The sequence below is a fragment of the Rattus norvegicus genome, chromosome 2 (genome assembly GCF_036323735.1).
Source record: "Rattus norvegicus strain BN/NHsdMcwi chromosome 2, GRCr8, whole genome shotgun sequence".
NCBI classification, from domain to species: domain Eukaryota; kingdom Metazoa; phylum Chordata; class Mammalia; order Rodentia; family Muridae; genus Rattus; species Rattus norvegicus.
The window spans coordinates 53,297,019-53,322,979 of NC_086020.1; the positions used below are offsets into that span (position 1 = coordinate 53,297,019).

The 25,961-nt window shown below is 41.6% G+C and overlaps 2 protein-coding genes across 8 annotated transcripts in view; both read left to right on the forward strand.

Annotated features, from left to right (window-relative positions):
• Positions 1 to 12,786, forward strand: part of C2h5orf34 (similar to human chromosome 5 open reading frame 34) — a 22,452-nt gene extending 9,666 nt beyond the window's left edge. The window contains exons 5-13 of one of the 2 annotated variants that reach the window (NM_001014037.1): positions 67 to 168; positions 1,519 to 1,639; positions 2,741 to 2,832; positions 3,888 to 3,957; positions 5,662 to 5,832; positions 6,840 to 6,934; positions 8,368 to 8,463; positions 11,168 to 11,208; positions 12,392 to 12,786. In NM_001014037.1, coding sequence (NP_001014059.1) covers positions 67 to 168; positions 1,519 to 1,639; positions 2,741 to 2,832; positions 3,888 to 3,957; positions 5,662 to 5,832; positions 6,840 to 6,934; positions 8,368 to 8,463; positions 11,168 to 11,208; positions 12,392 to 12,588 — 985 coding nt within the window. In that variant the 3' untranslated portion in view covers positions 12,589 to 12,786. Of the gene's footprint in view, positions 1 to 66; positions 169 to 1,518; positions 1,640 to 2,740; positions 2,833 to 3,887; positions 3,958 to 5,661; positions 5,833 to 6,839; positions 6,935 to 8,367; positions 8,464 to 8,713; positions 10,569 to 11,167; positions 11,209 to 12,391 lie in introns of those variants that run through there. The other variant, XM_039102254.2, reaches the window with a different exon arrangement.
• A 52-nt stretch (positions 12,787 to 12,838) lies between these two features.
• Tmem267 (transmembrane protein 267) lies at positions 12,839 to 24,448 on the forward strand. Of its 6 annotated transcripts, none has more exons than XM_039103522.2 (3): positions 12,839 to 16,437; positions 19,968 to 20,349; positions 23,845 to 24,448. In XM_039103522.2, the coding sequence occupies exons 1-3, from the start codon at positions 16,112 to 16,114 to the stop codon at positions 23,860 to 23,862; spliced, it is 726 nt and encodes a 241-aa protein (XP_038959450.1). In that variant the 5' UTR covers positions 12,839 to 16,111; the 3' UTR covers positions 23,863 to 24,448. The 6 variants fall into 6 exon arrangements, with proteins under 6 accessions (XP_038959450.1, XP_063138417.1, XP_006232040.1 ...); XM_063282347.1 differs by having other exon boundaries at positions 12,839 to 16,410; XM_006231978.5 differs by lacking the exon at positions 23,845 to 24,448 and adding an exon at positions 22,576 to 23,817.
• The last annotated feature ends 1,513 nt before the right edge of the window (positions 24,449 to 25,961 follow it).

A 25,961-nucleotide genomic window follows, 5' to 3' on the forward strand; every position in this document is an offset into this window, starting at 1 on the left:
ACTGTTTTGGTGACTTTTAATGACGGTTATTTTGAAGAAGCAGAGTTAGCTTTCATATTTTCGCAGGTGGAACTTCTGTGACTCACTTCTACAGAGACAGTCTGATGCAGAAGAGTATTCCTATCCTGAGCTTATAAAGGTGGTGTGGTATAAGGGTGTTACATACAGGTAAAGCTCCTTCCCATGTTGCACTGGGAGGTCTGTTTGCTTCTTGACTCACAGTGGGAAGGAGGCTATACTTGCAAACCGATTCTTCTAGACAGTTTTGCTGCATCAACTGGGCCCCTGTGTTGTCTTTACTTTTACAGGTCATAAAACTAAGTTTATTAGTGTGCACAGAGCTCTTATGACTCATGGTAGCTAAGTTTACAAGTCCACATGACAGCTACAAAGCCACCGAGATTCGGACTTGCTACTGAATGGAAAGTTTGTACTAGAGGCTTAGGCTATCCTCTGGATCTGAGAAGGTCTAGTTTTGTTACGTAGCGAGCATGGAATCAGCCTAAGGGTGATTCAGTCAAAGAAAAATCATTCCTTTCCTGGCTGCTCTGGGCCTGCACTACTCTGCTGAATTCTCCCTTTCCCAGAGCGAGTTACTGTCTAGGTATGGGATGGTGTTAGCCAGATCCAGTCGTATTCAGTCACATTCCCATGACCAGCCCTGAAAAGCAGACCTGATGGGTTTGGTGGTCAGATGCTTTCTTGTCCTTTGTGAAAACACACGCTCTCTGACTGCATCTTTTTTTTTTTTTTTTTTTTTTGGTTCTTTTTTTTGGAGCTGGGGACCGAACCCAGGGCCTTGTGCTTCCTAGGCAAGCGCTCTACCACTGAGCTAAATCCCCAACCCCACTCTGACTGCATCTTTTATAAATTGCATTTATTTTTTATTGGGGCTGGCAACACATGTGTGCTACAGCATACATGTGGAGGTCAGAGGATAACCTCTCCTTCTACCACGTGGGTCCCAGGAATTGAACCAGGTTCGGCAGCAGGTGCTTTTACCGTCTTGATGGCCCTGACAAGATATGAAAGACGTATCTTTCGTATCTGTTCCAATAAAAGTAATTTCCAATAAAAATAATTTTCAGTAATTGTATGTGGAGTTCTCTGCTTATACCTGCCTGCCACATGTAATTGTCACATCTTACATGGATAGTTAATGTCAGCCACCAGAAACTAATTACACTAGTTACATTCATTGAAGAATAATCTTATTCTCAGAGCCTGGAGGTGTTGATACTTAGCTTCTGTGTGTCAGCATGGCTTTGGTGTCTGTGTACCAGTCGCTGTTGTTGGCACTGGGAGCATGAAGACAGGATTCCGAATTCTAGAGCTCTGAGCTTAGTTGGTCTTATAAACACATAAGGTGCTTCGTTTGTTCTGCTTCTCTTCAGTTCAGAATTACCCACGGCTCTGTTTTTGTTTGATTTGTTGTTTGGGGTTTTATTGTCTTAATAGTTGTTTTTGTGCATGCATTAGTCTTAATTAGAAAACAAAATGATTATTTCTCTACATTAGGCTCACCCATAAAAATGTAAACTCAATAGAGATTTTTCCTGGCGATGGATCGGTTTTCAAGTCAGAAGGAACTCATTTTGGCAACTATTTCACATATTCAAGCCAAGACAACTCAGGAAAGGTAAGCTAACTATGAAAACTCAAGATTTTTGATATAAAGCTCTTTCTAAAGTCATACATAGTGCAGGAAATTTGCTGTCTATATAGCATTACCTCCCTCTGCACCAGGGAGTAGGCAGCAGGGAACTGGACAAAGGGCAGGGCTTTTGTAGGGTTTCTTAGGGGGTGGCGCTCTGAGGAGCTTTGAGGATTGGTGGGGTTTCTGCTCGGGGACTGGTGTGGTTTTTCATCCCCTTTTCCCTGCATCCGGCCCATGGATTAGGGTGGGAAGTCCTTCTTAGCTGCAGTTTGCTTTTGCTGAGGCACCATTTATGTGGAGCTGCTGGAGGGTGGAGAGGGGTGGGAGGCTGGAGAAGAGGCCCTGCCAATTTGGACAAGCTTCTCTTGAAGTGGTTTTCATGGCAGTAGTGGGCTGAGGCAGAAAAGGTGTCACCACCTTGGACAGCTTGTAAGGGGCAGCTCCTGCTAAGGCAGGAAATGAGATGCACCGTAATAGACAGCTCCTGTGAAGGCTGCAGGCTGAGATGTGGTGGTGCTGCCATTTTGACAGCTCTGGCCGGGGCATCTTACCACACCTATAGGCTGGGGCAGGAAGAAGGGGCCAGCCCCAGCTTTTGCAACTTGTCGCTTAGAGTCTACAGTCCTTACTGGGAGATGAGAGCCAGACAGGAGAATCTGTCCCTCGACTGGTATCCTAAAAGTACTGCCCCTGTCGGTGCTGCCCAGCCATTGGCTGCCAGCAACTTTATTTACCAATCAGAACCAACTAGGGGCAGGGTCCTTCAGTGTAGGAGTTTCATGTAAACAGTTTGGGGGACCCAAATTAACATAATACAAGTAGCCACATTTCCCCCTTTTTGTCCAATTATAAAAGGATCTTTTCTCCCAGGTATATGCTGAGCATAATTTTAACAATTATGTAACTTAAAAGGTATTATGTTATGTAATTGTTACAATTTGGGGGACCCAAATTAATATAATACAAACAGCCACAGGTACATGTATACAAACCTCAAGGAATAAATGGTTAAGTAATGAGGGTCAGATTTATTGAGTTTTTTTTGTTTGTTTGTTTGTTTGTTTGCCTGTTTTAAACTTTCAGAGAGAAGAGAAAACTTATTCTGTAAATAACCTACCTCCAGACAGACCAGGAAATCTCTACTCTGTCCGTTCCCTGATTAAACAGGCAACCAGGTAAGTTATAACATTTATCCGAATAAAAAATCATACATCTGAATACCTTGTTGTGTTTCCTCTGGTAAGATTAAGACTCTGTGGTGCAATGGAAATGCGTGTCTTTGCTACAAACCTGTCGGGTTTTCTGGTCTCATAATTCAAAAATGATCTGTGTCATTACAAGAGTATTTCTGGCTTTGACGTTTAAGTATGGAGGAGTTTCCATATAGGGAGTGAGCAGGTCCTGAGAGGGACTGACTGCCGTTCTCTGGATGTGCAGTGTCCTCATGGCCGATACAGTCAAGGTAAAGATTTGAGGATACATTGGAAATTTTCCCAGCTTCTTACTTTCAAAGCAAGAAGTTTTATGAGCGTGTACTAAAGACAAAGAATGTGTTGTTCTTTATTGCACCTCTTTTTAAATTCTTTTGATTAAGAAAGCACAATAATGAATTAAATAATTTCTTTTTATGAAGTTATCTGTAAGCAATTTCCAAATAGATTAGCAGGCTCAGAAATTACTGTTTCATTTCCTACACATAGTTGACTGCTTTTTGCCATCTTTAGACTACACTAAACCTTTGGGCATGTGGCTCTGTCACCTCTTTAGAACATCTGAGAAGTAAGAAGGCTCAGCTGAGGAAGGCACTTGCTGTGCAAGTCGAGTAGCCTGAGTTTGACCTGTTGAGGCCACATAAAGGTGAAAGAGAGAACCAAATCCACAGTTTCCTCAGCTCTTTACACTCATGCCATGGGGCCTGTGCATTCCACACGTCGGTGCACACACAAGTAATTAATGTAAACAATTTTAAAAGAGCACCTGAGAATTATCTATGGCGTTCCTTCATTGCTAAAAGGCCAAGTAGTATAGCTAAGTTTAGGGCAGAAGGCAGTGATAGTAAGTTCCCATCCAGGAACTTAACCCTTTGTGAGAAAGTAAGTTGCTATAGTCATCTAAACTGTTAGGTCATTCGGGATGTTGCTAAGACATTGCACCACAGAGCCGGGTGTTTGGAAAGACTGGAAAATGGCATTATTTATAAACATTTAGGGAATATTTTTCATGTTCACAGAATTCTTCAACATTGTGCCAAGATAAGGCTTTCACTAAGCCACAACTACCGTGTATGCTGCTGGAGAATGGTATGGTTTGTTTTTTAAAGACTTATTTATTTATTATGTATAAGTACACTGTAGCTGTCTTCAGACACACCAGAAGGGGGCATCAGATCTCATTACCAATGACTGTGAGTCACCATGTGGTTGCTGGGATTTGAACTCTGGAAGAACAGTCAGTGCTCTTAACCACTGAGCTAGCTCTCCAGCCTGGAAAATGATACGTTAAAAGCAAGATTATTGTTTTCTTGTTTGGATTAATACTTGTACATTCAAACTGCTTTCATGTAAGTCATGTGAGAAATTCTTTGTAAATTTGTTTATTTAAGAAAATACCTACCTTGAGCCAGGTGTGGTGGTACATACCTTTAGTCCCTGCACTTGGGAGGCAGAGGAAGACAGATCTCTTGAGTTCAAGGCCACCCTGGTCTACAAGTAAGTTCCAGGACAGCCAGGGCTACACAGAGGACCCCTGACTTAGGGTTTCTATCGCTTTGACGAAACACAATGACCAAAAACAGCCTGGGAGGAAGGGGTCTATTTCATTCATAATTCCATATAACAGTTCATCATCGAAGGCAGTGAGGGCAGGAACCCAAGCAGGGCAGGAGCCTGATGCAGAAGCGGATGCAGTGGCCATGGAAAGGCCCTGCTTATGGAATTGCTCATCGTGGTTTGCCCAGACTGCTTCCTTATAGAACCTAGGACCGCCTTCTCAGGGGTAGCCTCACACACAGTGGGCTGGGCCCTCCCACATCCATCACTAATCAAGAAAAAGCACATCTTATAAAGATCATTTTCTCTCTGATCATTCTAGCTTGTGTCGAGTTAACATAAAACCAGTCAACATAAACCCTGTCTCAGAAAATGTAGAAACAAAGAAAGGAGGGAGGGATGGAGAGAGAGAGGAGGGAAGAAAGAATACCTGCCTCACAGACAGATGGGGAAACCCGGCTTCTACTGTACACTTTTCAAGCCCAGGCATTGCAGATGCAGACAGATATCCTATCACCTAGGCACACCTTTGTCCCTGCTGTACTTTCAGTGTCATAGATACTTCCTTTATCTACGTAAGCTCTCACCCCACCATGTCGGGATTTGAACCTGGGCTTAGAACGTGCCAGTCACACACTCGTATCACAAAGCTGTACCCCAACCCTGCCCTCTTAGGCTCTTTGATGCAGAATATTGATATGTAGCCCAGGCTGGCCTTGAGCTTACTACATAGCCCAGGCTGCCTTCAAACTTGAGACCCTCCTGCCTTAGCCTTCCAAGTGCTGGGATTACAGATGTGTGCCACCATGCTCAGCTGAATCTTTATTCTGGTGAGGGGGGAAAGGTGGGAATTGTTTGACTTTGAGTTTATGTAAAGTATTGTCAATATAAACCAATAGTATCATATTTTACATTTTTATAAATGTAAATTCTCTAATCCTGCCTTAGAGGAAATGAGTCTCAGACATCGATTTCTAAATCCATACTTATTTGGTTATAGACCTATATGCTATTATAATTCTAATGCCTATGCATTTGCCTATGTAAAGTTCATAGCAGAATGGTAGCTTACAGAGATATAAGAACTTAATCTTATTAGGTAGAGAAAAGATAAAACATGGGTAGAGTTCTGTACTCACCTTCTGAGTAAGACTCTTGAGTTGCTTCAGGTTCATTTACTGAAGTCCTTTTCACAGAAAGCTCTGTGTGATGCTATCTCAGTTTACTTGGGTTTAGGCACCTGGAGTAAATGTTAGCAGTATCCTGCCCGTGCTTCTGAAGGAATCCCTCATCCCAGGCGTGGGGAGATTCCTCGCCTACTCCGATGACAAAGTCCATGCTGTCTTTTTGGATGGCGTCACACTAACGCTGAATTGGGATCTTAGCTCCTCTGCTGAAAAGACACAAGTAAGTGTGCCTGAGATCCCCACCCTTCCTCACACTGGATCCTTATCCAGTTCCTCATGCTGTGCGGACCGTAACCATAACACTACTTTTGTTGCTACTTTATGACTGCAATCTTGCTATGATACGAATCATAATGTAAATACCTGCTATGTAGGTTATCTGATATGCAGCCTGTTAGGTCACAGCCCACGGATGGAGAGCTGTTGCCCATGACTGAAGTCCATGTTACGCTCGGATATAAAATTTGCTCTACAGCGTTTGTACTGTCACCTACGAGATACCGTTTTGGAATTAGATTATACATACATTATATACTATTGCATACATTTTATATTATTAATATTAGGATAAATGTTATCTCAAATATTTATTATTTCTTTGTTACAAAAACATTCAAGAGCCTATAGTCTAGATTTTTTTTAAATATAATACATTATTCTTAGCTATGGTCTATCATTTATAGTCTAAATATATCCCAATTGGTTACTTGTGTACAGGAAATAGGACAGAAAATAGTACTATATTATCTCAAATTATATTTTTAGGTTTCTTTCTGTGTATTTATGTGTGCCTGTGTAAATTTATGTGCAGTGTGCATGTGGGAGCTCTTGGGATCAAAAGAGGATATCTGAGTCCCTAGAATGGATCTTGGGCAATTGTGAGCCACCATTTGAGTGCCGGCCCGGGACCAAACTTTTTAAATAAAAAATCTTGTCAGAAGACTTTATGAACCTCAGTGAATTTCCTAGCAAAAAATTAGAAAAGAATAACAAGTAGTTGTGTGTGTGTGTGTACACATTATAACAAGAAAGATCAGCATTCTTACTCTCTGATAACTATCTGTGTGGTGATGACTCACACATACCATAAGCCATTTAAAGTACAGTGTGTAAAGTCACAAAATAAAATTTTAATGATTTATCTACTCCTTTATATTTAATAGGTTGCTAATGTTTTAGATTTTACTTTTAGGATGATAAAACGTGCCTCCTCTTTTGCTTCTTAAGGTAGATCAAGGTCTCCGCTTACGCTGGTGCAGATTAACTTTTCCTGATGGACAGGATCAGTTAATTCAAACCGAGCACCCTGGAGTGTATGAAAGGTACGGAGAGCAATTTTATCTTCATGTTTTAACTGGTGGAGTGTAAATCAAATTTAAATCTTTTATGTAAATTTAGTTTTTCTAGATTTCAGAATTTTCAGGTATACTGAAATTTAATATGATGAAATAAATCAAGTCAGCTTGAAACATTTGTTTGCATCCAAGTGATTTTTTCAAAATAATGTTTCAAACTGTCTGACTTGCTGTGGAGAGTAAAGTGTGATCAGTTGTGCTCGCCAGTTATTCTACTAACTCCTCAACAAAACTGAAAGAAAGGTAGTTTACAATTGATCACAAATGAAGTTGTATGTTTCTGTGGTTAAAAACTAGCTGATGGTTATTACTGAGTGAGGTGATACTTAAAGTTTTTAGGAATATAACCTTCAGTTAATGTGGCTCTGTCTGTAGGAGTCGTGACACGACAGCAAACTGACCTGTCAGCGCCCACAGACTGCCTGTTTAACATCTTGAATTTGTCTTTTTAGTGAATGGCCTTATTTTGGTCCAAATGCTCCAACATTTAGTTGCTATTTTAAACAATTTCTCTCAAGAAGATAGCAGATGTTTTAATGATTGTTCAGACCTGTCATTTCAGGGCATTCGGTTTTTAAACTTGTTTCCTTAAGGTACATTTCATCATATGTTTTTGTGTATGCGTGCGTGTGTGTGTGTGTGTGTGTGTGTGTGTGTGTGTCTGTGTCTGTGTCTGTGTCTGTGTCTGTGTCTGTATCTGTCTGTCTATACTTGTATATATGTGTATATGCTCTAATGGACATTTCCATGTTTAAATTTTAGTAGGCAAATGCTTCCATAGACTATGTAAATACATTTTCATAGCAAGCTTAAGGAATTTCACTTTATTTTGAAAACTAAAAAAAGTTAACACGTTTTACATTTGAGCTTTAAATGAAGTGCAAGTATTCCTTCTGTGTTTTAATTTAGATGTTTTCTTTATATTTTAAATATAGGTAAAATTATTTTATTCTTTATGAATAGTGTAAAAAATAGGTTGCCTCATCTGTGTCTAGTAAATATAATTAAGAAAATTTTATGGCCTCATTTAGAACTTTATCCTTTTTTCCAAACTGTCATATTAACTTTTTTTCGTTTCTTATGTATTTGTAGAGAGCATACGAATTCCGGCTAGGAGTTTAGCCAGTAGAGCATTTGCTCAGCATAGGCCAGGATCTGGTTCCATCCGCAGCGTACAAGGTGGGGGGAAATTAATTAAAAAAAACCTTAAAGCTGGGTGTGGTGACACGCCCTGTAATTCCAACACAAGTCAGAAGGATCAGGAGTTCAGGGTCATTTGTGACTACATATAAGTTAGAACCCAAATATTGTTTTATGGTGATTCATTTACATTATTGCACATATTAATTATATATATTAATGGGCTTTCCTATCAAATATTTGTAATGTGTTCTTTCCAGATATGTGACTTCAGTAGTAACATGGTGCAGAAGACTAACGCAGACTAGTTCAAGACACGTGTCCCCACGTCTCTCACCTGTTCCCGAGGAAAATTGGTATTTATATTTCTTATAAACTTAGCCTGTGAATAGGAGCCAGTACTTAAAAGGCAGTGTGATGGTTTGCATAAGAATGGCCACGTAGGCTCATGTGTTGATTGCTTATTTACCTGGGAGTAGCACTATTCGAAGGATCTGACAGACGAAGAGGCGTGGCCTTGTTGGAGGAAGTGTGTCACTAGGCGTAAATGTTGAGTTTTCAAAAGCCCATACCAGGCCCACCTTTTCTTTCTCTCTGTGGATGTAGCTGTCGCTCCAGTGTCATGTCCTTGTGTGCTGCCATGTTCCCTGCCATGATGACAATGGACCAAGCCTCTGAAGCCACAAGGAAGCCCGCAATTAAATGCTTTGTTTCACGAGGTCCGCCTGGGTCATGGTGTCTCTTCAGAGGAATAGAACAGTGACCAAGACACAAGGGGCCGCTAAGATGGTTCAGTAGGCAAAGGTTTACTCCTTAGGCCGATGTCCTAAGTTCAGTCCTCGGAACCGTGTAAAGCCAAAGTTATCCTCTGAACACACATGCAGGCACGCACTCACTCAACACACACAAACACGTGTGCACACACAGTGAATAAATGTAAAAACAGTATTTTTTAAGTAGCAAATGGGAAACCCTGAAGCTCTTTTTACCCAAAAAACCTTTTGCTTTTAAACATAATTCAACTCATAAAATGTTTTGTAGTAATATCAGCTTGAACTTGCTTCTTAAAAATACTCTTATATACAGAAAACTCTGCATTGAAAATTTTATTTCCTTATCTGTGATAAATTGAAGTTTTGTGGAAATGTTAGTATTATTAAAGAAAATGCAATACTAAGTAACATGTGATTTTTAAAAATTGACTTTCTAACTATTTCTGTCATATTTAGTTCTTGTCCCAAATTAATTAGCAAATTAGAAAGTAAGCAAGTATTTTAATCCCTCAGGAGACTAGGCCCAGGTTCCACACGAATGGTGAGGGGCATCAGACTTAGAGAGTCACTTGAGCAGAGAGAAAGGAACATTCAGGGCTGGAGAAAGCTCAGTTGAGAGAACTGGCTGTTCTTGGCCAGTTTCCAGTCCCAGCACATGCATGGCAGGTCACAGGCTCCGTAACTCCAGATCCTGGGGCCTAATGCATCCCCTTCTGCTCTCCACAGACAACAAGCACTCACACGGTGCACATAAAATAAATCGTAACTTACAAAAGAGCCTTTTGGCCTCTGGAGACAGTGAGAACATAGATTCTCAAGAGCGATAGTATTTGCCAGGATACAAGCTTTGATGGATGAAGACTGACCTTATAATAAATAAAGAAGTTCACATGGGATGAAAACACAAGTTCACAAATGGAAAAATAATTGGAAGGTCATTGGTACAACTGTTACCACTGAGTAAAATCTCAGCAGACTGGAAAAGGATACCAAGAGCAGCGGAGGAATATACTTATTTTTAAGATTTATTCTTAATTATGTGTATATTTGTGTGCCTATGTGTGTATACACATGAGTGCAGGTCACCTGGGAAAGCCAGAGCCATGAGACCTCCCAGAGAGGGAGTTCAGGCGGTCGTGAGCTCTTAACATGGGCGCTGGGAATGAAGCTCAGATCCTTCACAAGAGCTGTCTATGTTCTTAACCAGGAACTTCTTTTGAGTAACCTCCTTCTGGGATCAGATCCAGGGTATCATGTGTATTAGGAAAATATTCCACTGCTGACCTATAGCACAATCCTAATTTATGAGCTCTTAAAAGGAAGTTGTAAGGCATCCTAGCATAATATACCAGGATAAGGCACATACAGAAACACACACACATTAAACCTGGTTTATATCCTTTGCCTCAGTGAATCCTTGTTAGAATAAACCAAATGAAAACAGGTGTGATTTAGTATGCCAGACATCTCAGGATCTGACCTTGCAGACGTATCATCCTTCATCTATAGCCTGTTTCACAGCAAAGAAGTTCCTCAAAGCAGCTAGGAAGAAGGGAAGTTGCTTATGATTATAAAACTGATCACTAACCTCCGCTCAAGTGATGAGTGTTTTTTTTTTTAAATGCTATCTTGTTTACATAAAAACTAAAAGAGGTTACTGTTCCTATACCAAGAAATGAAGCCCAGCATAGTGACACAAGCCTTTAATACTATCACGTGGAACGCAGAGGCAGGCAGATCTCTGTGAGTTTCAGGATAACCTGGTCTACATAATGAGTTCCAGGTCAGCTGTACTAAGACCCTGTCTCAAAAAAACAAAAGTGACAGTGGAGTTGGTGACAGCAGCCGGGTGAAAGCAATGAGGGACAGCTTCTCTTCCCAGACACCTCCCCAATCCTCTGTTTCATCCAAGAGCTCTCCACTGAGTGCTTTGAAGGAAGAAAAGAGATCACACAGGAAGTAACTCTCTAAGTGGCATTTCAGTTTTTTGTTTTGTTTTGCTTATTGATTAAACTTCTCAGTAACTTAAATAAAGGTAACTTAATTTATTTAAGTAACTTAAATAAATTTGTTTTAGACAATGCCCTCATTAATTTTTCAGAGGTAGTCAGGATCTGGTATTTGTATAGTGTTGTGTTCTGACTTGGGGAAGACAAGGTATGACATTCACGGTAAGGGCTCTGCTGCAGTTTTCTGTTCAACCCTCATCCTTGTTGACCTTTGCCTCTTTCTGTTATGCGTGGTTGGTGTGAGCTCGTAATCCCTTGTCATCCTTAATCTTCCACAGGTCTGTTGCTTCTGAGCTTGAGAAAATACAGAAATTTAACTGTATCCTTTTACAGAAATGTGTTGGTTATCCTTCAGAAATACTCTGTTTCCGTCTGGGCAGAGTAATGACTGTACTTTATGACTAATGAGTCCATACATCATGTTGCTGTGTTTTGTTAAGTCAGATGATCTCTAAGATATTTTCTTGTTATGTTAACATACTTTTATGTTTGAATTGGGTAAGGAGTGGTGAGCTAGGATTAAAGTCTCTTTTGGAGACATTTTCTCTCATGTAATTATAATTTAATTATAGCTGTTGAAAATATGTTTGTAACTTTATTTTGAACCCTTTCATCTGAATTTGTCATTTTATTTTCTGTAATCTTACTGTTATATGACTTTTCTTGGGGAAATATGATCCTTTATTTATTCGCCACATATAAGACCAACAATAGACCAAAAAAGACCCCCAAGTCTAACATAGTGAACTAATGCACTTCCTAGTATTACTTAGAGGAATATGGTTGAGGGAATTTTTATAGAAGCATGATGAATCAAAGACAGCAATCCCCGAAAAGCCAAGGATGTCTGACAACTCATAAAACTGCATCTCAGGGAACCTACAAGTAGTTCAACTACTGAAAGTCACCTCTCCCCAGCAACTGTTAGTACTTATATGGCCTTGGCACAGGACCTTGTGAATTTTGTAACTTTTAGGAACTTCCAGAGCCTTGTAAAATTCATACACTTCCTGGGCACTATGTGTTTTACCTATTTCTGAGTCTTGTTTGTAAACTCCCTTTTCCCCTCCAGGAAACATTGTTTCAGTTGGGAAAAAATAGTTATATAACCTTACTAAAATAATAAGAGAAATCAAATTTTCTTTTATTCTGTATTTTTCTTAATTTAAAAAAAATCGCATTACATTCATTGTAACTCTATCATCTTACCCTTTCCCTTTTTATTTTCTTAACAAATATAGGCTAAGAAATATTACTGAGGTTTAATTTCCTACTAAGTTGCCATCTAGACACACTTAATTTCCCACTTTGCCTGCACTGTGACTGGTTTCCTCATCCGTAAGGGGTAGACTCCATAAACTCTGAAGTCCCAATGCTATCATGAATTCAATAGATAGTCCTTGCACCTGAGAAGTAATATTTTCATACCAAAGCCAAGCTTTCTGAAAAGCAAATCATGTTATGAAAGATGTGGGGGAAAGCACCTTAACCAAGTCATTCAGGGCTGCTGGAAAACAGTGGTGTCCTCAACCTGACTTCTGGCAAGAAAAATGAACAGTGTTCTTCTGATCACTGTAAACCAGGATCTTCAGAAACCTTGCCAGAAGCAACTAATGAAGAGAGTGTATCAGTAGCATTGAAAAGAACTTCTGAAGTCCTTCAGGATATTGACTATCTTCTGTCACTCACTAGAAAGTGAAAAATGGCAGTATTACAAAATCTTAAGGATGTTTCAAATTACTAGTATGGAATTGCTAACCCAAGAAATTGCAAATGTTACTTCTATAGAATGATCGTTCAGAACTGATTTCACTTTGATTGGATTTTGCTCAGCTTGTAAATTTTAGTGTTCGTGTGTATATGCACTTTTTAAAATAAAAAAAATTGAAATTTTGAACTATTTCATTTCTAATGTCAGATGTATAAGAAGTTATGTTTAAGCCATTTTTTTTTTTTTTGGTTCTTTTTTTCGGAGCTGGGAACCGAACCCAGGGCCTTGCGCTTCCTAGGTAAGCGCTCTACCACTGAGCTAAATCCCCAGCCCCTGTTTTTGCCATTTTTATCATGTGGAATTTGTTAATTTCCATTTTTTTGTATTAATGTGCACAGTTGTACATTGGGCCGTTTGGTATTTAATCTCTCGGGTAGAGCTAGCATGGCAGGTTTTCTTCCTTCTCTTTCCAGCTCTAGTCTCACCACTGTAACGAAAGTAGTGTAGACAATGGGGAAGGTAAGTGAAACAAAGAGTCAATTCCAGGGAGAGCTGGCTGGAAAAGTAACTTCTAATTCCTGCAGGAGGCTCCCTGCTGAATATGCCCACCCTTTCTAGTTCTCTGGCTGGCTGGTTCAACTCAACTTTCTGGCTCAAACTCCTCTACAAGCTGACTGATGACTCAGTCTCACTTTTCTCTCGGCCTCTTACTGAATTGTTCTCCTTGGCCTCAAACTAACTCTTATCAGTCTGTTTTAATCTTCTGGCTCCCTCTCGTTCTTTGGCTCGTTCTATCTTTACCTGTGTCAGGCCTCTCTGCAACCTGTCTTTGTAAAACTGTTCTGGTAAAGGTTGCCTCCGAACGCCACTCCAGTGTACTGCCTCTCAACTCACTGACTCAATCCAACTGACTGACTAGAACTGCATGCCTCTCTCTCCTGAGAACTGGGATTAAAGTTATGTACCACCGTACCTGAACCTAAGATTTTCTTTATCTGAAACTTGGTCTATACCAGGCTGGCCTTGAACTCAGAGATCTGCTTGCCTCCATTTCCTGGGACTAAAGGTGTGTCTGTTTTCCAGCTGGACACACAGACCATGTTGCTGGATTAAAATTCCTCTACAAAGAGTAACAGTTCAGATTTAATAGTGAAGCTCTCAGCAGCCACAGCAGCCGGGGAGAGCAGATGAGAGCTGGGGGCAAGCCTGCGGAGGAAGAGCAGGAGCAAGCCTGCGGAGTGGGGAGGGGCCAACAAAAGGCAGGTGATGGGGAAGTGTGCTGGGGAGTTTATATAGCCTCAGACAGGCTCTGTCTGGCTAGGTACATATCCAAATAGACTTTAAAAAAAAAAAAAATCAGTGAGGGGAGAGCCTGCCGAACCTAGAAGAGGAAGAATTTTCAGCCTCCTTGCTATTACGTCAGTGGTGAGGGAGCAGGCATTCAGCTGCCTGGAGGGCAGCAACCCATTAATTATTGTTACATACGTAAATGTAATAAATACATACTTCTTTTTTTTTTTTTTGGTTCTTTTTTTCAGAGCTGGGGACCGAACCCAGGGCCTTGCGCTTCCTAGGCAAGCACTCTACCACTGAGCTAAATCCCCAACCCCATAAATACATACTTCTAAATACGTGCAACCTGCTCCAGTCTTTATGTCTCTCGAAGGGGTGTTTGCAGGCTGACTTTGTGGTTTTGGAGAAACAGTTGGTGTACCCTTCTCCCACCCTCAGCATTCCTTAGTTGCTTGTAGTTCTTTACATAGGGTTGAGGTCTCCTGGGCTTTTAGAGCAAGAGGGTGTATATGAGAGGGCTTGGAAGGAGGAAAGAGAAGGGAGAAATAATATATTATCTCACAAAAATAAAAATAATTTAAAGAAATACCCAGAGGGTTTTGAGTCTACCACTGGTTCCTCTTAAAAACAGGGACCATTTTCTCCTCTATCCAAACTATAAAAAAGCAAAAACTGTATATCAAACAAGAAATGACCTAAGCAATCCTGTTGCAACCTAAATGATACAGGCGAGGTATCAGGAACCGGTTTGCTTTTTCTGTTCAAAGGCAGGAAATCTGAAACCCACAAAGGGCAGCAGAGCAATCTCATGCTGCAGACAGAGCCAGCACTTGAAGAAAAGCATTTACTGGGGGTGAGGAAAAACATGCAGCAGAGGCTCAGAGAAAAAGACCCTCCAAAACCAGACAGGGACTCCGGACGCCTAAAAGCCCAGTCTCTTGAGGGCGGGAGTGTTTAAAACCCCCAGAGAGTCTTCCTCCTCTGTTTGAACAACAGTTCTTGTCAGGATCCAACAGCAGGGACCTGCAGGTAGGAAACAAAAGCAGCCAGGCTTTGATTTTAAGCCAGGAGGTTGGAAAAGCTGGCCATCTTGGAGATTTGTCACCTCTCTTGCCTAGCCATGGCCCCTTTCCCTATGTGTCTGCCTCACAGGGAGTCTGAATCCTAATCTCAGGTTCTTCCCATTAAAAAGCAGCAAAGAAGAAGAGAGGAAGGCAGTATAGTGGATCTGGAGTGATAGTGTCAATTAGTTGAATGAACACCCCCCCCCCCTTTATAGCCATTCTCCAGCTCCTTCAAGTTGTACCTATGTTCATCCCAACTACCTCACTAAAGTTAGCCTCTCCCGACTCAAATCTATCACTGTCTGGCCAGCACATTTCCATGTGGTCAGTACCCTCCAATAAAGGAGCTCCTCTACTGGAATAGTCAATCTGAAGCTATTCTGTAGCCTAGCACAACGGAAGTATTCAGGGTGTTTTATGAATGAATCACTGTTTAGCCAGTAGGCTTCCAGAAAGCCTACGCTATATGGCGCATATATAATCCGGTACTACCATAGGGGTCCTTAATTATAAAAGTAGCTCTGATCCTAGTGCAATACAAATCGAAGTTCAGATTGAGGATTTTTCACGGTATGTTTGGTGACCCGGGAAACTGAAACTGAAGATCCCAACTGTGATGAATACTGCTGGCCTCGTTTTCCATGATAACTTCTTTTGAGGACATAAGAAGAAATAAAGAATGTCCCTCTTGGACATCTTTGGGCTGTTTTACACCAGATGCTTCTTTGTGCTAAGATAGCACCTGCCTCACCAAGGCAGTAAGGTATATATAGTCACAGTTTCAGAAGGGGTGTCCAAGTCCAGTTAGTATTGCTCTTTTGTTTCCAACAAGTAAGTAGTCTTGATGTTCTTGCTATGCCCTTGATGTACTAAGAGCAGCCGCCTCCCAACCCCCGCATCGCCCCCGCCTGTGTGTAGCAAAGACTTGAGAAATCCCCAAGGGGGCGATGAAACACTGCAGTGTGTCAGGTCTGACAAGTCGCGCCGTCCTGCAACGTTTGCCCTGTGGCATCCTCAGACCTGTGGCATCCACTGAAGGAAGTTAGAAACTTCTGAGCCCCAGAGCCACGGTGTGCCCTGCAACCGGTGAGGGGACTTCTCCATCCTGGCTGCCTGCCGTCACCTGGGTGCGTCGTGTAGAGGTAGGTGATTCGATGCGCACTAAGCAAAGAAACCGACAGGACATTTTCCACCTTTGCCTCCGGCTTTGGAGGCGGGTAGAACTCACAGCAGCCATCAGCTCATCCGGTGAAGGACCAGCGCTGCTTCGAGAGGATCCCGCGTCTTTGCGTCTGCGGGGACTCGGAGGACTCGGCCGCTCTGGCCAGCCAGCACTCGTCTCTCTATGGTGCGGCCAAGGGGCGGAGCCCTGTTGGCTCGCCCGCGGACCGCGAAGCGCGCTGGGAAAGACTGAGCTGCAGCAAGCGGGGCGCACAGGGACCGATGGACCGTGGTGCGTCCAGAGGGAAGCCGGAGCAGGGTGCGGCGAAGCCTCAAGTCCTGGGTCAGGGCTGAGAGGTCGGGGGGAGACAGGCTCACGGTCGATAAGGAGCCCCCCAGAGCCGCACATCTACCTACCTACCCACTCCTCCCTCTCTCGGCCTGCGGACCCGGTAGACGCTGCTCTCCTGGGCTCAGCTCTTTTCCCAACCCGAAGCAGGGAGCTGGTGGGTGTGTGTGTGTGCAAAAGAGCCCTAAGCGCCCCGAGTTAGCTAGGTACCAAGGCTTCCAATCCAGTTTGATAAGTCTAAATTTTAGAAATCTAAATTTTATTATTTTTTAGAATCTAAAACTTACTAGTTGCAAGGATCTCAGAAAAGCATGACTTGAGGAATTTGCTGAGATTAGAAACGTTAAAACACATAACTGTATATTTTATTTATAGAAGTCACAAACGCTAAATATTTTACATGTGGAGATCTGATAGCCTTAGAGTTACAGTGAAGTGAACAAGACTTGTGTTTATAACTTTTATTTATTAATTACCAGCATTAGATCTGGCATCTGCTTTTGAAATTTTGGTGCCCAAATGTGATATTACAGCAACTGTAGTTTGAGGACTGATTTGTAAAGTCTCATAAATAAAGGCAGTGTGGGGCAGGGGTGTTTTTGTTTGTTGTGATGTTGTTTGATTGCTTTTTTAGGCGTGGTCCTCTATGTCTTCTTGTTGACCTAGGAATGCCTGCCTGAGCTCGTGATTTTTCAGCTTCAGTTTACTGAGGGCTGGGACAATAGACCTACATCCAGCACTTTGTTTTGTACTCTGAATGCCCCACACATACACACACAATCCCTGACCTGCACTAGATTCTTTTTTAAAACGTTTCTAAGCGAAAATGTCAAACATACAGAGAGGTAGAGAACAGTGTGAGGAACTGTGGTCTATTTGCCCGTACAGGGGACTGGCCTGCTCTTGCAGGGACCCGGGTTTAGTTCCAGGCACCTACCTAGCAGCTCACAAGTCTGTGGCTCCAGTCCTAAGGGATCCCATGCCCTCTTCTGACCTCAGCAAGCACTACGAGATGCAGACAAATATCCAATAAAATAGAAACGTTAAAACTCAGATGTGTCACAACACTGAAACATTTGACAAATGGACAATTTATTTCCGGCTGTGGCAGGTGAGAACTCAGCACAGAATTATGCTTGCCTTTAGGAAAAAGATTCATTTATGTTATGTACATGAAGGCTCCCTTTGTATGTATGATGCCGGAAGAGGGCATCAGGTCTCATTAGAGATGGTTGAGCCACCATGTGGTTGCTGGGTATTGAACTCAGGACCTCTCTCTGGCAGAGCAGACGGTGCTCTTAACTGCTGAGCCATCTCTCCAGCCCCCTTGCCTTTTCATATAAGCTGAAGTTTTGGGGTTTGTTGTTCTGGGCAACAGATAAAAGGGTGTTTGTTGGGGAGATATAAAAAGTAGCTCTTAGAAGTGAGGGTGAGCTATAGAAACTAGGCCATGCTTGAAAACCTAGGACACTGGAGCCAAGGATTTGATGCCTTCATTATTAGCTTTGTGTTTCTTTGGGAAACTTAAAAGGGATACACCTGCCCCTTGCCTGCAGAATGCTGGGATTAAGGACTTCTCTAGGCCTTTCTTGTCCCCAGCTGTTTTGTATCTTGAAGCATGTGGCCTCCAAGGAAAGGTGGGCCATTCCACATCAGGTTTACTTAAGAAAAGGAGGCTGACAGGCTTAGCTTGGGTGACCCTTATCACTACAGTAGGTAGACACTTTTGCTAGGGAGGCAGGCACTGGAGTTTAGGTATTAGAGACAAGCAGTTTCCCCAAAAGAAAGAGACATTTGTAGACTTAGGTATTTATATGTATATGCATATGCACCACGTGTCTGCAGTTGTCCATAGATGCCAGAAGAAAGCCTAGAGCAGGAATTACAGGCAGTTGTGAGCAGCCCACTGTAGGTGTTTCAGGTCCTCTGGAAGAGCAGCACGAGTGCTTTAGCCACCGAGCCACTCCAGACCTAAAAGGAGACATTTGTCTTTCAACAATAATGGAAGCAGTTGTTGGGTCACTGCCCCTTCTTGAGGGGCCTTCCCCTGCCTAGGGTCTTACGGTCTTTGCTGACAGGGCAGCCTGGAGAGGAGATAAGGAGTGGGTGAGGGGAGAGAGGGAGTCAATCCATGGTCTGGGGAATTTCACAGCTCAGACTGGGTAGCAATCAGGCTGCTTCTGTGCCTCTGACTTACTAGAAATCCAGCCACTTCGGCTGCTCTGACTGACTAGCAACCAGATGCTTTTTTATTCATACAAGTTTCACAGAACAAAGACAAACTAATGATTTTCCAAGTGGAACAGATTATGTGTTTGACTTTGCATTACATGTCCAGGGTTACAAGTTCAGTTATAACTAGAAAATACAAACAGAACAAGTTTTAGCCTTATTAGTCCTATAGCTCCAATTTAAAGACTATCTCGGGGTTGGGGATTTAGCTCAGTGGTAGAGCGCTTGCCTAGCAACCGCAAGGCCCTGGGTTCGGTCCCCAGCTCCGAAAAAAAGAAAAGGAAAAAATAAAAAATAAAAATAAAGACTATCTCCTCCAAATCAAACACGTTTACTGTATGACAGCCTACTTTTAGGCTGGCAATGTTCTAACCACTCCAGACAAACAGAAAATGCCTACTCCTGTCTTTTTATGAATAGCAAACACTAATACCTAAACTATTTTACTATATGTTTCATACTACACTATAAAGTAGGAAAAGTTTATTTTAGTCAGTCTATCTTCCTTAACTGAGTTTGATTCCTCCGGGGATATAACCTGTAGGACTCCTTATCTTTAAACTACATTTTCAGAGAGCTCTAAGCCCATAATAAAAAGAGGCCTGGAGTCTGTAACCTTTTCTCGTGGCCAATCAGAGTTTGTCAATTGTCCGTGTCTACCCTCCACCATTATACTGTTTGAGTTTGCTCAGGATAGACACCCCAGGAAGATCCCTGGAGTAATGGCCCATCTAGTGTGTGCTTATCTGTGCTTAGTGATCCCCAGGGCATAAGAATGACTTCCAAACAGCGGCCAGATAAAGTTAATTTAAGGATTTTCCTAAAAAGACTCAATTTTTTTCCTCAGGAAAAGACATAAAATGTATCATAATGCAGGCGTTCGCAATCGTGCAACATGCAGAAACCAAAACCCGAAAGTGAGAGAGAGAAGGACAGCGATTGCAGCTGTCCTAGCTTTACTGGAACGGTGTCAAGCAACTGTGCTGGGGTCATGACAGATACAACGGATACCCACGGTCATATCATATACATTCTGACCGAGTTCTTTAAATGCCTAGCAGGAATAAAAAACATTCAATGGGCTTTCTGAAATTCTCCTTGGTACTACGTAAACTGTTCCTCCTGAAAACTGACTTAATTACTTTTGGCCAGACAGCATATTGTGTGCCGTGTAAGGGATGCTATTTTTCTCTGCTGATGTTGGTGGTTTAAATGTTATGTTGTGATTCATAACTGTCATTCATATTTTTCTTTGGTTTCTATTTTAGGATGCAGGGGATGCAAACAAGAATTGCCTGTTGGTTCCTGATGTCCTTTACCCTAGTGACACAGTTTATGATGGCATCCAAAGTTGAAAAGACTCATGCTTTACCACCGTGCTATAGCACAGAATCCCTCATTTCCAGCCTTGGTCTGGGGATCTTCTGCCTAATAGCCGACAGACTCCTTCGGTTTTCCATAATTCAGCAAAGTGACTGGCTTCGCGCCCTCTCAGATAACGTGGTACACGGAGTGATTGGCATGTGGTCGTGGGCAGTAGTCATTGGAATCAGGAAGAAATCTGACTTTGCAGAAGTTCTCTTAGCTGGATTTTTAGCGTCTGTTATCGACGTCGACCATTTTTTCATGGCTAGATCTCTCTCTTTACAGGTAAGACATCAATGGAGTGAACTGTTCTGACTTTAATGTCTTGGGCACTGCCATGCTGATCTTTATAGCCGTCATAAGCTAGAGAGAATGTCTTACTGTAAAATAGGAACGCTAATCCAGTCAACTTCTTTCAAGTGTCTACACTTCCCTAAAGATGCAGAGACAAATCGCTCATCAAATTTACTGTCACAAAGCCGCGTGTAGACAGAAGTAAGAACTATTCGCTGTGCTGAGAGGCCTGGTGCTGGCTCGTCAAGCTGCTGGTGGAAGTGAATGGCTGTCGCTCCTAGCCTCACCCCAGCCAGTGCTCTTTCTTCACGACTACACTTACATTCTCCTCTTACTCTCTATGTCTTCCAGTTAATGTGCATCTCCTGTGCGTGCCATTAGTGAATAATTACTCCCATTCCTGGGGAATGACTTAAGTGGTTTAACGTCTCCAGTCTCACTTCAGGGATGCATTTCAGCAGACTGGCTACAGTAGTCTCTGGTGGAGAAACCGAAAATCATATTGAGGCCTTCAAGTGTTTAGTTTTGTTATGACAAGCCTTGCAAGGGTAAACGAAACTTAAAATGGTATCTCCGTTAATGTTTTCTAAATATCGTATTTTCTAACTATCAAAAGATTTTCCTGCCTTTTATATGCATATGATTTACAAACATTTCAGTAAAGAAGTATAGGTTCAAAGCAAGGATTTTTGCCTTGTTAGCCCCTGGCCTGGCCCACCTTGGAGGTGTTCAGTAAGTATCTGCTGATTGGTGGGTAAAGTATCACTTCTTTGTTTTGTCAGATACAAAGTATGTGTCAGAGTTGTTGACCCTGAAGCTCAGTCAGGAAGGAGGAAAAATTGCTGATTCAAGGTAGATTTTAGCTTTTTCTCCTTTAAGTGAAGGTTAATATTCTATTCCCTCAGCTTTAAGCATAGGGAACAATAACTTTAAAAGTAATTTAAAAGTAAAAAAACAAAATAATCTTTCACATGTTAGTAGTTAATTCTGAGTGTATTTATGGCCTCTATAAAGCAGTTATATATTCTTCCATTTCCCTGCATTAATGCAGGAATATTTTATTTGTTGTGTGTATATATACTCTAAGATGTTTCAAGAAGTTCTTAAAAAGCACAGATCATAGAATAGGAAGGGACAGAGCAAGGATGAGTCACAGACACAGGGGTGAGGTTGGACAGAAGGAAGAACTTCTAATGTCAATGGCGCTATAGTTGACAATGTCTGTTTCAAAGCAGCTGGAGAATAGGAGTTGTATTTTACACACACACACACACACACAAATGTTAATTGTTGAAGTGAAGGATATACCATTTACTCTAATACAGCCATCACACGCTGTCTACCTGTAGGAAATGTCACATTGAACTCCTTAGACATCTACAGATATCATTTATCAATTAGAAATGTTAAAATAGGGGTTGGGGATTTAGCTCAGTGGTAGAGCGCTTGCCTAGGAAGCGCAAGGCCCTGGGTTCAGTCCCCAGCTCCGAAAAAAAGAACAAAAAAAAAAAAAAAGAAATGTTAAAATAGGAGGGAAGGATGGCTCTGTGGCTAGGAACCCTGGTTGCCCTTCCAGAATTGCTGGTTCAGTTTCCAGCACATGTGGCAGCTCACAAGCCTGTAACTCCAGTTCCAGGGGATCCAGGTCAACCTCCCACCTTACATACACACACACATAAAGAGAAAAAATGTAAATATCAGGGGAAAAACAACTTTAAAATAGGGCTGGTAGGATGGCTCACCAAGTAAAGATACACACATAAATAAATAGAATTTTTTTTTTCTGAGCTAAGGACCGAACCCAGGGCTTTGAGCTTGCTAGGCAAGCGCTATGTTTTTAATTTTAAATATTATTTAAACCTTCGTTAACCAAATCACATGCTTAGGATATAAAGTTTGTTTGCGACTTTTAAAGCAAACACTGAGAAACTTATCAAATCAATACCATATTCCTAAAGCCTTTGTTTTATTGTTAATGCCAATGATATGCTAACTATAATCATTTTACGTATTTTTTTTAAGTTCTTTAACTTTTACTTTAGAATATCATAAAGAATGGAAAGAGAGGCCATTAACTTGGAAACCATGTGCTAGGCACGGCTGGGGTGTTGTGTCTCTCTCGCGTTGCAGTTGGTGCTGGGTATGTTGAAACACTAGGTGGCAGCTATGAGATTTGACAAAGAAGGAAATGATGCTAGCAGCTCATTCTCCCCTCAGGCCGCTTTAACTCTTCAGAGAAGACCTTTCCTTCACTGTTCCACTGTGATACCCATCACGGTTCTGAGTGTGAAGCTCGCCATGCACTTGTTCAAGCTCAGGGACTCGTGGCGCTTTCTCCCGTGGATGATATTCATTTCCTGGACCTCACACCATATCCGCGATGGAATCCGGCACGGCCTGTGGATATGCCCATTTGGGAAAACTCCTCCTTTGCCCTTCTGGTTTTATGTAATAAGCACGTTGTCCCTGCCACACACGTGCTCATTCCTGATGTATTTAACAGGGACCAGAGAAACGATGTCTTCAAAACACGAAATGCGCATCGATGTCTGAGATGACTATATATATATATATATATATATATATATATATATATATATATATATATGGCTCTAAGAGACAGAACTGGCTCAGATGATGGTAAATGAAAAGAGCCAATATTCAAGTGAAATTTATAAAACATAGGCACTTTATTAGTTTTTACAGTTCGTGCGCCCGCTTGTCCGGGAGCGTGCTCAGTTCTCACACTTCCCTCTTACGTGTATCTATGCAGCATTGGATTTGCACCCATCTCATGCTGGGTCCAGTTTACTGGCTTTGTCTCATTAATATCTAATGCATTGTCTAGACATCAGCCCATCTCCTGATCAAAAAGCTCAAACTTCTAGATCACTAATTTATTTGGACTCCTATTTTCCTGAGACACTGAGACAGTGAAGAGGACAAAATAAACAAGATTGTAAGTCGAGGGTTAACAATTATTTCATATATATTGGTCCTGACTGAAGTAATGACATTAAAATGTCTTACGGATAGTAATTATTGGCAATATCTAAAATAGCAGCATTAAATCTAAGTTATGGTTTCAGAAATCATTTAGGAAGTGATTATTATCACATCATCTGTGATTACAGTCACTGAAATTCATGGCAGATGGTTAATGTCTTTGCCCAAGAATCTTATACTTTTTACTGATTTGAAAAACATAGCTGGGTATTTAAAAATATTTGTTGACAAAGAGCATTAACAAAACAATAATGGATCATCACTGGACTTAAAACACAGACCCAGTTCTGAGCAATGGTGTGGCTTCAGATGCAGACTGCTGACGGCCACCAAAGCAGGGACGGTGCTGAGATTGTTACATACTAGCCGGAAAGATGAACGAAACTATTTTTTTAAATCATCTCTGTACTGAGAACTAAAAGATTTTTTTTAAAATAAAGTCATTTCTTGAAATGTTTGCTGTTTCTTTTGTCTTTTCAGATTAGACTGTTAAAATGACTGACCTTTCCTACAGAAGGAAGAGCATTGCTGTGAATGTTACGTTTGAAGTTGAGGATTAACACCATATGAATATCTTGTCCCATGGCTCCTGCCTTTCTCTGTGGCATATATGATTCCTATTTTCTTAGGATTTTTTTAACTTACAGTTTGTAAGGCTAGGAGTTGTGTGCCTTGTTCTCTAACTCAGAACATGATGTCATTGCCAGACCGGGCTTCCAGCTTTACAAAGAGTTCTGTGCATCGTTGGAAAGGTTCATGATCTTCGGAGAGTTTTTCTTATTGTTAAATTAAATAGGTTGCAATGTGTGATTTTATTCAGCCTGATAGATCTTATGCCTGTCTTACAAAGGCAACTGTCAATTTGGCTGGTATGATAGTAAGCACATAAAAAATAAATTTAGGGGCTGGAGAGATGGCTCAGTGGTTAAGAGCACTGACTGCTCTTCCAGAGGTCCTGAGTTCAATTCTCACCACATGGTGGCTCACAACCATCTATAATGGGATCTGATCCCTCTTCTTCTGTGTCTGAAGATAGCTATGGTGTACTCATATAAATAAAGTAAATAAATATTTTTTAAAAAAAGAGTAAATTTAATTAGATTTACTTTTAAACAGATGGTTTAGCAGGGTTATGGTGACACACACCTTTAACTCCAGTCTCAAGAGGCCGAGGCAGGTGGATCACCGAGTTTGAGGCCAACTTCATCTACAGCAAGTTCCAGTACAGCTAGGGCTATGCAAAGAAATCCTGTGTAAGGGGGAAAAAATCTGGCTTAAACCCATGAAAATAAAGTCTATATCATACATGAGCTTTTCTAAGTTGTAAAACCCTATGTATTCTCTCTCTCTCTCTCTCTCTCTCTCTCTCTCTCTCTCTCTCTCTCTCTGTCTCTCTCTGTCTCTGTCTCTCTCTCCCTCTCCTTCCCCTCCCCACTCTCTCCCTGCCCCCTCTCTCCCTTCCCCCATATTAACCATAAGAACATCATTAAAATAGAAACCTTTGATCTACATAGCAAGCCCCAGTACAGCCAGGACTACATAGAGATACATAGAGAGACCTTGTCTCAAAACAACAACAAAAAGAGAGACCTTGCTTAAGAATGTCACCTTGGGACCTTGGGGGTCATCTATCTTTCTTTTGTTAGAATGGAAATTTACATAGACTGCCATCCTTCCTCAAATAGTAACTAGAGTTTTGGGGCGGTTTATCATAGTTCCTACCCTCACCCTTGTAAGTGTCCCTTCTTTGCATGAACGTTGCAGCATGAACTCTAGGTCACCAACAACCAGCAGCCACCTTTCCATGCCTTTCCACTCTGTTCTTGGTCCTACCAACAAAAGAAATGTATCAATCACCACTGCACTTGAAGGTTGAGCTCTGCCCTGTTGGCCTGTGCATGTTCTCCATCCTCTTCACGTGGTCCCTTCGCTAGACCTTCTCTCAGCCACTGATCCATCCTCCCAGGCTGCTCTTGGTCTCCTTAAGACTGCTCTTCACACAGATTATTTCTACTGGCTTCTCCCTCCTGCCAACTGCTACCACATTAGTTTTCAGAGAGCACCTGGTGAAAACTCTGGCCTGTGGCATGACTAGAAAAGAGAGCAGGTTGCCCAGGACACAGAGATGCCCAAATATTAACAGTCCAAAAGTCCACTGCATTTTTATCCAGGACCATATTAATTTGTGAGAGGATGTATTACACACACACACACACACACACACACACACACACACACACACACACCCCTCAACCTCAAAGGCCTAATCTCTATGTAGGCCAGCCCAGACCAGACTGGACTATCAATTACTCCTAGCTTGGCCTCTGAGTGCCGGAATAACAAGCAAAACCATGCCTGGCTTGGATATATTTTTTTGTTTCAGGAGTTTCAGTTGGTAGACTTTGTCTTTTAAATCTACAAAACAATGACTAAGGTCATTCAGTCCTGTGCCCTCCCTTCAAGTCAGACAAGCCCAGTGATAATTGATCACACTTTTACACAAGTTTAAAGGATAATCTTAGTACTTTATGCCTTTTCAACTCTATTATGAATGAAATAACACTTTATCTCATATTATTCATATGAAGTCTGAATAT